The 13,831-nt window shown below is 39.8% G+C and overlaps 1 protein-coding gene and 1 non-coding gene across 2 annotated transcripts in view; one reads left to right on the forward strand and one right to left on the reverse strand.

Annotated features, from left to right (window-relative positions):
* LOC126106882 (nuclear factor related to kappa-B-binding protein) overlaps positions 1-13,831 on the reverse strand; it is a 194,237-nt gene that overhangs the window by 23,379 nt on the left and 157,027 nt on the right. Inside the window, exon 21 of the mRNA XM_049913296.1 lies at positions 3,565-3,750. Coding sequence (XP_049769253.1) covers positions 3,565-3,750 — 186 coding nt within the window. The remainder of the gene's footprint in view (positions 1-3,564; positions 3,751-13,831) is intronic.
* Trnat-ugu (transfer RNA threonine (anticodon UGU)) lies at positions 5,143-5,216 on the forward strand. The gene has a single exon. It is a non-coding gene; the product is annotated as a tRNA-Thr (tRNA).

Below are 13,831 nucleotides of genomic sequence, written 5' to 3' on the forward strand. Positions count from 1 at the left end.
GTAGTCTGTTTATGTAGGTGATTGGTTAGTGAAAACTGAACAAAGAAATTTGAGACATTTTTTATGACTCAAGCCAGTACCCACTGTTGGATATAGATCTGGGTAGCATGGAGACCAGACAACTACCAGTAAATCTCACTCTCAATTCTTTAAGGAATCAGATTCCCACATATAAAACACCATATCTCCAGGAGTATGTGTCATACAATAAAATAATCTGTCAAGTATGTTCAGTGTATATATGAATACTGCCCGTAAAATGTGTTGCAATAGACATAGTGGTAAAGAAGTAATAAATCAAAACATCATGCCTTTGCTAAACTGTGCAATCATTTTCAGGGATGCCTTTCCAATATCATCCCCGACCCATATAGTCTACTCTCAGTTTTATAAAATATGCCACCTGACACAGTGTCTGATCACTGGAGTCAAATTCATACAACATTTGGGAGTTGCCTACTTCAGTACAGGCTTCCGCACAACATAAATACATTATACGTGAAACAAGCTGTATAATGCCCTACCGTAAATAGCAGTGACTGACGCACCCCGCAACCTGTGCTGCAAGATAAAGCTGAGACTTGGGTGCCTCTTGCAGCGTGACAGAATTTTTCAATCACACTCGTACCTTCGTTGTCTGTGTGACTTAAGATAAATATTTCTTTTTGAAACATAATTAAGGAATTTTGATCCATTATGGATTCTGAAATAATTACAAAATGTTTACATTTTACATAACAATTGAATGAGCAGGAATCAGAGCCTAACAGTCGCATATACTTGGTCAAGAGTGGATTGTCACTGTGCTGGCCAGAGTGACAAATTTGTATAGCCAAAGGCCAGTGACCACAAGACACCAGTGTTTCTTTCACATTTCCTGTGGCCATTATTACTGTAATTGTAATTAAAAAAACAAAACAAAAACAATGGCATGTAAAAGATGTATGAATTTAACTTTTTGTAAAATTTAATTTTCATCTTCTATTTGGTAGTGAATGGTCTGCTTGTAATCTACTGAAGACTATATAATGTTGGTTATGAAAGCAGCAAATCTGCTAATAGTGAAGTGTGAAAATAATAATTTTATAGGTCAAGCATGCAAATAAACCACACTGTCCTGAAGAGTTTGACAGATTTTCCATGTTTCCTCAGAAATGACTACAACTTCATCTAGCAATAAAGGCTTCGGGTGTATTGTTGGCCAGTACTATTCATGGTAGGATATCATACGAAGTACTTCACATGCAATGTACTGGCATTCTGTGGGAACCAGTAACCACACAGGCAAGCCCTGAGGTGTCAGAATGGGAAACCCTACCATCTTTGAAATTTACACAGTTCTGACACTTTAATAGTTTAGGTAAATGAAAGCAAGCAATGATATGCAGGCACTTGATTCTGTTGAAGATTACAAAAAATTGATTGGATTGAAGAGTTCCTAGATAACAGAACGCAGCATGTCATTCTCAATGGAGAGAAGTCTTCCGAAGTAAGAGTGATTTCAGGTGTGCCGCAGGGGAGTGTCATAGGACCGTTGCTATTCACAATATACATAAATGACCTTGTGGATGACATCGGAAGTTCACTGAGGCTTTTTGCAGATGATGCTGTGGTGTATCGAGAGGTTGTAACAATGGAAAATTGTACTCAAATGCAGGAGGATCTGCAGCAAATTGACGCATGGTGCAGGGAATGGCAATTGAATCTCAATGTAGACAAGTGTGATGTGCTGTGAATACATAGAAAGATAGATCCCTTATCATTTAGCTACAAAATAGCAGGTCAGCAACTGGAAGCAGTTAATTCCATAAATTAGCAAGGAGTACGCATTAGGAGTGATTTAAAATGGAATGATCATATAAAGTTGATCGTTGGTAAAGCAGATGCCAGACTGAGATTCATTGGAAGAATCCTAAGGAAATGCAATCCGAAAACAAAGAAAGTAGGTTACAGTACGCTTGTTCGCCCACTGCTTGAATACTGCTCGGCAGTGTGGGATCCGTACCAGATAGGGTTGATAGAAGAGGTAGAGAAGATCTAACGGAGAGCAGCGCGCTTTGTTACAGGATTATTTAGTAATCGCGAAAGCGTTACGGAGATTATAGATAAACTCCAGTGGAAGACTCTGCAGGAGAGACGCTCAGTAGCTCGGTATGGGCTTTTGGTGAAGTTTCGAGAACATACCTTAACCAAGGAGTCAAGCAGTATATTGCTCCCTCCTACGTATATCTCGCAAGAGACCATGAGGATAAAATTGGAGAGATTAGAGCCCACTCAGAAGCATACCGACAATACTTCTTTCCACGAACAATACGAGACTGAAATAGAAGGGAGAACCGATAGAGGTACTCAGGGTACCCTCCGCCACACACCGTCAGGTGGCTTGCGGAGTATGGATGTAGATGTAGATGTAGATGTAGAAATAACTTAATGAACATCTAAGTTGAACATTATCTCAGGTGTCCAGCAAAAGAAAAATTCATTTCTGGTTGTCTGCTTTACACAATAGCATGAAAAGAAACAACTAATCTGATACTGTTACCTATGCCGTCTAGCAAATTATAGATGAATTTGTTAACATCTAATACAGACTTAAGTGTTAGAAAGTATTTTCTGAAGATATTTGTCTGTAGTGTGGCCTTGTGTGGAAGTGAAAAGTGGACAACATGCAAATCAGGAAAGAAAGAGGTAAAGATTTTTGAAATGTTCTACAGGAGATGGGCGTATGTTCTACAGGAGATGGGCGTATCAAGTAAGGAGAAAGTGAACTGAACTGGGGAAAAGAGATTTTATGGTGTAAAATGACTCAAAGAAGGGATCACTTGATAGAATACATCCTGAAGCATCAAAGAATTGTCAGTTTGGTAATGGAAGGAATTGGGTGCGTCTGTTTTGGGGGAGAGAGGGGAGGGGTTCAAATGGCTCTGAGCACTATGGGACTTAACTTCTGAGGTCATCAGTTCCCTAGAACTTAGAACTACTTAAACCTGACTAACCTAAGGACATCACACACATCCATGCCTGAGGCAGGATTCGAACCTGCGACCGTAGCGGTCGCGTGGTTCCAGACTGTAGCACCTAGAACCACTCGGCCATCCCAGCCGGCAGAGGGGAAGGGGGTGGGGGTGGGGGTGGGGGGTGGGGGAGTTACATCAATAGAGAGAGACCAAGGCATCAGTACATTAGGCAGGTTCTAATGGATATAGGTTGCGGCAGTTATGCAGAGACGAAGAGCCTTGCACATGATAGACGTGTGTGGAGAGGTGCAACAAATTGTACTTCAGACTGAAGACCATGACAACAAAGAATATCTATACACTAAGAATAAATATTCCCGGTAAGAACCTGCAACTACGTAGATAATAAAAGTGGTACAGCTCTGTATTTACATATGTAGTGGTATGCAAAAAAAAAAAAAAAAAAAAAAAAAAAAAGGTCTCATAACAAGAAGGTATATCATGGCGCTCTGTACTCGACTATTCAGGACTATATTTTGTCTGGTCACACCCAATTGCACAACGAGAAGTGACCGAAACTTGTGTGGCGTGGCGTGGTGTGACTCACCTGACCGGCTGCCTGCCCTTTGCCTGCCGCGATGATGACGGGCTTGCCACCGATGTGTGCCAAGTTGATGCCAGCTGCCGTTGCAGCGCCCGCCGTCCCCACGACTCTCAGTTGCGTCGCTTGCGCAGTGCTCGCGATGGTGCCTCCCTGCGTTTGCACCAGTTTCACTGCCGCCTGCTGCTGTTGCTGCAAAATTTAAAAAAAAAGTATACATTTAAAGCATAATAAGAAAGTTCAGTACCAGGTACACCAGTAAGGAACTTGTAGTGATCCGCACCTCTCATACAGTGTATGGCATGCATCTCTCACGATCCCTTATCGTCAAATGACAGAAATGTGCAGCTGTCAAAAGAATAACTACAGTCAACTAACACTTATTACAGTGATTGGGTGTAAGTTAAATTTGTTAATAGTCTATATTAAGTGTCAGCTGATCAGTCAGTGTTGGTGGCTGCCATACAGAGAATCAGGGTTCCATTCCCAGCACTGCCAAAGATTTTTTCTTGGTGGGTGGGCTGATATGGAATGCACTCAGCCTCATGATGCCAATGGACAGCCACTTGAATGAGTAGTAGCAGCTCCACAGTCTTGAAAGTCCACAAGATGGCCACGAGGGCGGTGTGCTGACAACATGCTCCTCCTTATCTCATCTGCATGACACTGCAAGGCATAGAATGACATGGCAACCAGTAGGCATTCCTAAGGCCTTCATGGCCTGGCAAGGAGCTCATTAATTCATACTCTTATTTTCACATCTACTCCAAGGACGTGTAATCATTGGGGAAGATCCACACTTAGGAGATGCCACATTTACAAGGAGGAAAAGCCAAAATTGAATTGCTTGCTGTAATGCAGTTATACGTAGCGACTTCAGAAAGAGAGTTACACATATCATCCCATGTTAAAACCACTGCACAGCAAGAGAGGTGCATTGTCAGATGAGAGTGTACATTCTGCTACAGTACAGATAACCGCTACATCAGAGTATGCGATTGAAATGGCACAGCAACTGGAAATGTATTCCAAAGTTGAAGTATACAGGGCACTCGATTCTGGGCAAAACAACTCAATTGCACACAGCTTCACTGCGAAATTCTAGTAGTATATGGACCAAACAAAATGTTGCACCTAGCTGTCATGAAATGGTGCCAACAATTTGACAACAGCCATACCGACATGGGTAATGCTAATTGGGATATTCAACTCTCACACTGTGTGATTTCCACATTCCTAGCAAGCAGAAACAATATCTGAGGTGGGAAGAGGTAGAGATTTTCCACTGATGAAGAAAGTCAAAAATCAGTTCTCAACTGGCTCAGTGACCAACGAGCAGATTTTTATCATCGAGAGACTGAACAATTGGTAAAATGTTCTCATCACTGTTTAGAGAAACGAAATTACAATGAAATGAACACCCTTAGCCGCTTACAGGCGTTTACATACGTCAACGGGGACAGATAAAAATGTGTGCCCCAACCGGGACTCGAACCCGGGATCTCCTGCTTACAAGGCAGACGCTCTATCCATCAGGGGGAGGCGTGCAAGAGATAAATCCCTGCAGTCGCACTATCCTCTGTGTCCTCGGTGGCTCAGATGGACAGAGCATCTGTCATGTAAGCAGGAGATCCCGGGTTCGAGTCCCGGTCGGGGCACACATTTTCATCTGTCTCCGTTGACGTATGTCAACGCCTGTAATCAGCTAAGGGTGCTCATTTCATTGTAATTTCATTCTAACGAGCTGCATGGTCACCGATGGTATCTGTTCTTTCGGACATACAGAACAGAAAGAACAGATACCATCTTAGTATATGTTTAGAGAAACTTGGCATCTATGTAGAAAACTGGTATCATGAATTTATGTCACTTTGACATGTAGTGCAGCATTCAGTAAAAGTTGCTTGACCTGCCATAATAATATGTAAATTACTTTTTGAAATCCATTCGTAGAACTGTGGACTACACAGTCCTAGGTCAAAAAAGTAATGAATTCCTTGGAGGCAGTCAACAATGTAAATATTAAACAAAAAGGAAGGGTCAATGGAACTGTAGAATGGCAGCAGAAGTTTGGATAAGGATGAAAAATAGTTGGTTGTTGTTTTGTCATATACAGTGTGTTCGGAAATTCCCATTACAGACTTGTAGGATTTGCAGAGGGGAGTGAGTACCTAATATTTTGAATACAATCCCACGTTCAGAAACGTCATCCAACGACACTATACAGTGTTAAAGTTATAGGCACCAGTGCCTGTATATGTACGTATAAACAGAGTCATCTCGTGATGGTGTTACAAACTTTCAAGGATGATCGAGATGGATAAATGTATCGCTTTGACATGAGAGTCCCTGGTTTGGAAATGAACAAGTCGATAGTTCAAAGAAAAAATCATTCTGATACCTCTGATCGTGGAAAAAATGTACCGGTACTGTTATTACCAAGAATGCAGGGCATACAAATTTCAGAGGTAGTAATCTGACAGAAAATAACAAAAAATGTCTAGTAAACATAGGCTCTAAAATGCATACCTTAAGAGCTGCGAGCACTTGTTCACCTTCACTAGTGTGAAACACATCTCTATCGAACAAGTCCTTACAGCTCTTAAGGTATGCATTTTAGAGCCCATGTTTATCAGAGTTTTTTTTCTCTTGTACTACACATTTTTTTTCTTGTTTTGGTCCTTACTATCACCTCTGAAGGTTGCCTACCCTACAATCATAGGAACAACAGTACCATTACAGGTATTCCACTGTCAGAGGTATCAGAAATGTTTTTGCTCATAACTTCCAACTCATTAATTTACAATAAGGGAGCCTCACTTCAAATTGATACATTTATCCGCTCCATCTCACCTGAAAGTTTGCAACATGATCATGAAATGACCCTATACGTACATACATTTACAGGTGCCGGCACCTATAACTTTGACACTTTGCGGCATCATTGGATGACACTTCCCGACATGAGCTCCCATCCAAAATATTATTACTCACTCACCTATACAAGTTCTATAAGTTTGTAATGGGAATTTCCACACACCCTGTATATGAGGTGTGTGAGAAAAGTAATGAGACTGACGGCACTGCAAGTGATCTGGCAATGCTGTGTCGCTCTATTTGTGTAGACCCTTCCAGATGCTCAGTCAGAGTTTCAGCTCCGTACAACTGTTAAGTGATTTTTGAGATACATCAGTGAAGTTGTGTTTTTGCTGTGTGTTACAAAAATGGAAGAGCAGAGTTCACAGCAATGTTTTGTGTTAAACTTCGGGAATTTGCAAGTGTGACCTATGAAAAGCTGAAAAAGACCTACAGGGAATATTCTTAATCAAGAGCACAAGGGTTCCACTGGTACAAATTGGCTGAAGATGAACCTCCTTCACGGGGACCTACCTTCAACTTCAAAAGCCAACGAGAACATCGAAGGTGGGCATTCTCTTGTGATATCAAACTGACATTTAACAATAAGGCTGATGGGTGAACAATTAAACTTAAAAACTTTGACTGTACATCACATTATGGCCGAAGTTTCGGACACGTGAAAAGTTTGTGCCAAAATGTTGCCGAAAAACTTCACAAATGAGCAGAGAAGGATGGTCAAACAAATGTGTGCATTGATCTTCTTGAGAGGATTGCCAATGGCCATGAATGGTTCAGTCACGTGATCACAGGTGATGAACCTTGGATTTTGGAGTATGATTCTGTGGCAAAGTGGTAGGGGCACACTGAGACATCTCCTCGACAGGAAACAGCTTGAATGGCCACATCAAAGATCAAAACAATGCTGATTTGCTTCTTTGACAGTGGAAGTGTCGTGCAGAAGGATTTTGTTCCTTCAGGACAAACTATAAACCAAGTGTTTTACAAAGGTGTCCTTGAAAGGCTCAGGAAAAAGGTGAATTCAGTGAGAGTGGACATTGCAGATGAGTGGACATTGCATCATGGCAACCCCCAATGTTACACCGCTACTTCCATCATGGAATTTTTGATCTCAACAGGCATTTCTGCTGTTCCACAGTTCCCCTGTTCACCTGATTTGGGTCCTTGTAACTCTTTTCTTTTCCTGAAATTGAAAAATGTGTTAAAAGGATGCCATTTTGGGACCCTGGACAATATTTAAAAGAATATGACCAACATATTGAAGACCCCATCGGATGAAGCCCTTCAGCACCGCTACCAAAACTGGGAACCAAAACTCTGCCGGTGTATAGCTGCCAAAGGGAACTACTTTGAAAGTGACAATATTGTTGTTTAAAAAAAAAAACTTTGATAGGTAAAAAACCAGTCTCATTACTTTTCTCATGTACCTGGTGTATGCCCCTTGAACAGATGATTTGAAAGTATTCCTGTTTGCTAACAACACGAATTGGTAGTGAACGATGTTGAGTGCAACAGTTCAAGATATAAAGTTCATGCCTTGTAGAAAAACTAAATTGATACTAAATCACAGGAAGACTCAGTTTTTACAGCTCCAAACAAACAACTAAACAAAAACTTACATTCCGATTACCGCATTTACTCGAATCTAAGCCGCACTCGAATCTAAGCCGCACCTTAAAAATGAGACTCGAAATCAAGGAAAAATAAGCCGCACCTGAAATTTGAGACTCGAAATTCAAGGGGAGAGAAAAGTTTTAGGCCACACCTCCAAATCGAAACAAAGTTGGTCCATTGTAATATGAGACACAATTTAGGTCGAATGAATGACAATACAGCTACAGTAGTTTGGTTCGAGTCGTAAGCTTAGCAGTTAAGCTTTACCACGTAGCCATTGCTATGCGTCAGGCGCTCCATCCGTATTTATACGGGTACCCTTCCTTTTTCACGTGCTTCGTCTGGTTTGAATCGATTGCCTATTTTGCTTTGATCTGATAAGTGCCATTTTCTTTGTTATAGGTGTTTGCGTCACTCTTAAGCTGAAAATGCATTACTGCACTGTGTCATGCATTGTTTGTCGCATTCTGATAGTGCGTGTTTACGGCCTGTCGCGGCTCGCGGCATGGCTTGCTTTTGTGCGCGCTACCGCCGCGTACAATTAAAACAAAAAAGAGAGGAATCGTCTCATTAGCGAAACAATGGCAAGAGACTGCTATTTGTTGTTACTTACACTGCTGCTTTCTTTGATAATGATCAACAAGAATCAAATAATAGACTGCGTATGATAGAACATGTTCTGAACGAGAGTTAGGCGAAAATTTTTCTCCGTTTGAAAATCTTTGCGGTCGCTTCTTTATTACATCAAATTCCGCACAGAAATTAGAGTCATCTTAGATTTAAAAATCTAGTCACTTGCCGTGCTTCATTTCAGACTGTATCATTGTTAGGCATAAGAATAATACGAATATAAACATGACACGATACGTATATTCTTCCGCGTTTGCTGTTGTCTCACTCTAGTTTCGTAGTTTATTAGGCAGGCAGGATTTAAATGAGATAGCAGCAAACACGAAAGAATACATGGCAAAATGTTTATATTCGTATTATTCTTATGGTGAAGAGAATACTGTATGTGATTCAAATTTCATCAGGTTCCTATTAGCAACCGTCTCTTCTCACAGATAGGAAAAAATTCAGAACGTGGAGTTGGCCATATTGACAAACATCCCAAACAGTCTTGCCAGTCAGATTTTCGTAGTACACTGAAATTGTGCTACATTCGAAGATGAACAATACGGAATTTGTATTTACTTCGTTGGATAATGTATGAAAATGCAGTGGTCGAAACTCGCGGCGGAGAAAAAAAAACTCGTCTTCCACTTTTTTTTTTTAATTTATTTACTGACGCAGAGGTTTTGGCGCCAGTATTTATCTTTGTGCCTACAAAGCATGTCCGTGTCGCGCTACATATATTCGACGGCAGAAGTTAGTTGTGGCGGCACGTACCAACATTTTTCATAACTTCCGCTTGCTTTGCACTCGATTCTAAGCCGCAGGCGGTTTTTTGGATTACAAAAACCGGAAAAAAAGTGCGGCTTAGATTCGAGTAAATACGGTACACAGAATCTCAACATTTCAAATTTCTATGTGTTCAGATAGATGGTGAGCTGTCATAAAAATCCCATGTTAAGGACCTTCTTCAAAAACTGACTGCTGCTATATTTACTATTAGAGCAGTATGTGCAAGAAGTGAGAGCCCAACACAAAAATTAGTCTACTTCGCTTATTTTTATTCATACATGACATACAGCATTATAGTCTGGGGTAATTCTTTCCATTCACAAAGGGTATCTTTGACTCAGAAATGAGCAGCTTGAGCAATATGTGGTGTCAGTTCACAAACCTCTTGTCAACCCCTGCTCATGAGTCTGCAAATTCTGACAATGGCTTCTCAATATATATTTTTACAATGCCATTTTTTGTTAAGTATATGAGTTTATTTCCATGAATTAGCAGCTTTCAATCAGTTAACACTAGGCGAAATCCAATCTGCACTTGGATCGCCCCTCCTCAACTCACTCTGTTGCATCCATTTTAAATGAGCTACCATAAGAATTTAAAAAATCTTAGCAGTGATCCTCTAACTTCTAAATCTAGACTGAAGAGTTTTCTGATGGCTCACCCCTTCAATTCCAGTGAGTTTCTGCAAAAAATTAAGTTAATTTTAAGTTAATTCCTGTGTTATATTGTTGATTATGCTAATATATACCAACAGCTTGATGTCTGCATAGGACTCATGTAGATTTTATTTTGTACATTATTACTTTTCTGAAATAAATTCATGTCCTGACTCGTTCCGTAAGCACAGAGATTTGTTCCTAAATTCCATCCTATGGTGCTAGATGTAAAATAAAAATAAATATGATACAGATTAGTGGAGAATATAATTAAAATGGTTAACTTACTTAAAGGTGTTTTACTGAAATGTAGGAATATTAAATGCTGGTGTTATTAAATCTTACATAAAGGACCTCAGCAGAGAAAGAAGTTCAAAGTCACCACTGTCGTGCAATATTGTATTTCAAATGAGGAATACCTACAATTAACATAATGAAAAAGCAACAACACAAGCTTTACAGCTTAGCTTCACATCAATGTCAAGGTCATTAGAGATACAGAAATAGATATTTGATAGGGAAGCAGTAGAAAATACACTGGCAAATTGTCTATGAAACTATCCCCATGTAATTTAGGGCAACCACACAACAACTGATGGTGAAGTGAACCACCATCCTCCCAAATGCAAGTTCACTGCACCACCTTAAGAAAGAGAAAACCACCACAAAAAATGTTATTCCACTTCCCATCCTTGCAATTCAGACTTTACAGAGTATAAAGAGAGTCATCAGTGGATTAGCATGTTGTTAACAGGACTTGCTGGAAGAATCAGCATTTTTGTATTTTGATTTTTACAGACGAGTTAGTTCCTTCAATTCTGATGGAGTGAGATACAGAAGAGAAACCAGACAGTGCAAGTAGGACTCACACTCTGAGGGCTCTGCACAATCTTGATTACGTATATAGATAACAATAATAATACTATTGGATGCCACTTCAGCAAGTTGTGTGACCCTAACCTACCCCAGTTATCCAGCTGGGGAAAGGGGATCTACAGTTTAAGGTCGGATCTGAACCACATGTTGTTTCTAGTGACTCCTCACATCATTGAGAGGTGAAGGCTAGGTTATATATCTGTGGTCCAACAGAGATTCAATCCCTAGACCTCTCAGGTTCCCAGCATGTGTTTTACTGCTAAACCATGAGGCCTGACATGGATGAAGATAGTTCTTCTATGGGTTTTGATGAGTGAATTTGCGAGTATCAAAACATGTGACATGTATGGCCACATATTTTGATCACATTCACTTATAAACTTAAATTATTTACACCAACTATATACACCACCAAGGGAACGTAGGCCTTAGCATTTGACATAAATTTCAACTTGATACTTTCACCAAGTCAACAGACTGACAGTCAGATGGACAACAAATGGCAAACATTTTTTAATTTCATATAATTACCAGTTAATAATTTTCAGATTTTTTTCCCTTTACTTGTACTGTGGAACCATGCTTCTCGCCACAAATTTTATGATTCTACATCAATAGAAAGTGCACAATAGACTTTGATGAGTGAATGTGCAACTATCAAAATGTGACATAAATGGCCCTGTTTTTTTTTTTTTTTTTTTTTTTTTTTTTTTTTTTTTTTTTTACTGCACTGACTTAGAAGCTTCAATTTTTTACACCACCAAGTGACTGTAGACTTCAGTGCCTGACATAAATTTCAACACGATATCTACCTCCGTTTCTGATGAAAAGGGATCTTAACAGACGGACAGGCAAACAGAGACAGACAGACAGACAGACAGACAGAAAAACAGATAACAAAGGGGTATTGTACAAGGGTTCCATTGTTACTGACTGACGTACGGAACCCTAAAATTGAAGGAAGATTAGATATTCACATTCCATTAACAATGGTGTCACTAGAAAAGAAGCACACCCTTGGGGGTAGGAAAGGAAGTAAGTCGTGTCCTTTCCTGAGAAATCATCCTGTCATTTACCCTAAGCAATCTAGGGAAACCTACATCTGGATGGTCAGACAGGGATTTGAAGTGGTAACAAACCAGTGTGCCACCTAACTGATAGAGATAAGGAAGAGATTTGGGGGGGGGGGGGGGGGGGGGTGTACATGGTAAGAATGGGGAAGGGGTGAGAGGAAAGGGGGGTGGGTGCAGGAAGAGGAGAACAGCAGAAGCTTGCACACTTGAATTAAAAATCCCACTTGTAAAGCTATAAATTTGATTTACAGGTGATCTTGTTCCTGTGCTTAGTAAGGGTTAATATGCTTTGTCTACTCATTCTGTTTAAGAAATAATTTACAGTTCTCAGTACCTTGGCCTGCACTCTCTAACGGTACTTGATACAAAATTTCTACATTTGCAACATGAGAATTAATACGCCACGCCAACTGAAAATTAGTGCCAGATCACAGTTTTAACCCAGATTTCCTGCTTTCATAAATAGTTAGGCTATTTGACAATGCTTTTATGTGTGTCTCAAACTTTCACTATCTCTGATGTTCTCACCTGTAATTTCCAAATGCTACTACCAAAGAGTCTCCTGTGTTGTATGTGAAACAGAACAGCACCAATGCGGGAATGGATTTGGTGGATGACAGTGGCTCATCCTACCATTAAGTATATGGATCACTTTAATTCGACGTGATTTTGAATTCAAGTTTGAAACAAATTTTCATTTGTCACCTTATACTGTATTTTATATCCTACAGGACACACTCCTTTCTTTGAAAAATTGCCTCCAAAATTCAGGTGCATCTTATACTCAAAAGAAATACAAAAATGTCCAGTGTTCGATTTTAAAATTCCCGCCATTCTTAAAAATGGCCATATATTCAATGCTGCAGCAAAAATCTCTATCTGCCAACATTGGATCCAACTGACAACATCAGTACACCAATGCAACAAACATGAGAGGATTCAGAAGCTTTCTAACATTGTCTTCCTCCTGCCCCATTATCACAAACCAAGAACACTGTCTAGCCTATGACGTGTCATGCAGTCTACTGGGACAGTTAAATTGAATTGAAAGTGATTTGTGTTATCAGTAACCCTAAAATATTTTTCTTAGTAGCTAGTTTCGTAATGGAAAAAATAAAAGGTATTTATATGGTGCAGGCTGTAAATTGAAAGTAATAGCATATGCAGAAGACGGCAGAAACAGATCAGCTGAGCAACATTTTGGCCCTCCACCAACAAAAGAAAACCTTTCGCATTTTGCAGGCTAGTAAAGAATAACAGAAAAAAATTAAGAAGACTAAATGTGCAAATAGAGGACTGAATGCAAATGACCAAAACTAGAAGATGACTTACTGAAATGGATTCAAGGACACCATCAAAATGGCATTGGAATTCTTACAAAACTGATTCAAATACATACTCATAACCCAGTGCTACAGTGAAGCTCGGCAGACTTTAAGGATGGAGTTGGTTGGTACCACAAGTTAAAGAAGCATCATGGACTTAGCATGTGGACCAAAACCAAAATATCTCAGAAAATTGCACAAGAGTATGAAGAGAAAATATTATCTTCCCATCACTTTATTATTCAAAACTGAATGAAAACCAGTGTGGAACTAAGCCAAACAGTGAGTACAGACGAAACTCCTCTGACATTTGATGTTCCTAGTAATATGGCTGTTGCCATTAAAGATACTAAAACTGTTACTACAAAAACAAGTGGACACAAAAAAATGCACTACACTGACGTCCTTTAGTGTTGTGCAGATGGTACTAAACTTAATCCAATGACTA

The sequence above is a fragment of the Schistocerca cancellata genome, chromosome 10 (assembly GCF_023864275.1).
Source record: "Schistocerca cancellata isolate TAMUIC-IGC-003103 chromosome 10, iqSchCanc2.1, whole genome shotgun sequence".
NCBI lineage: Eukaryota > Metazoa > Arthropoda > Insecta > Orthoptera > Acrididae > Schistocerca > Schistocerca cancellata.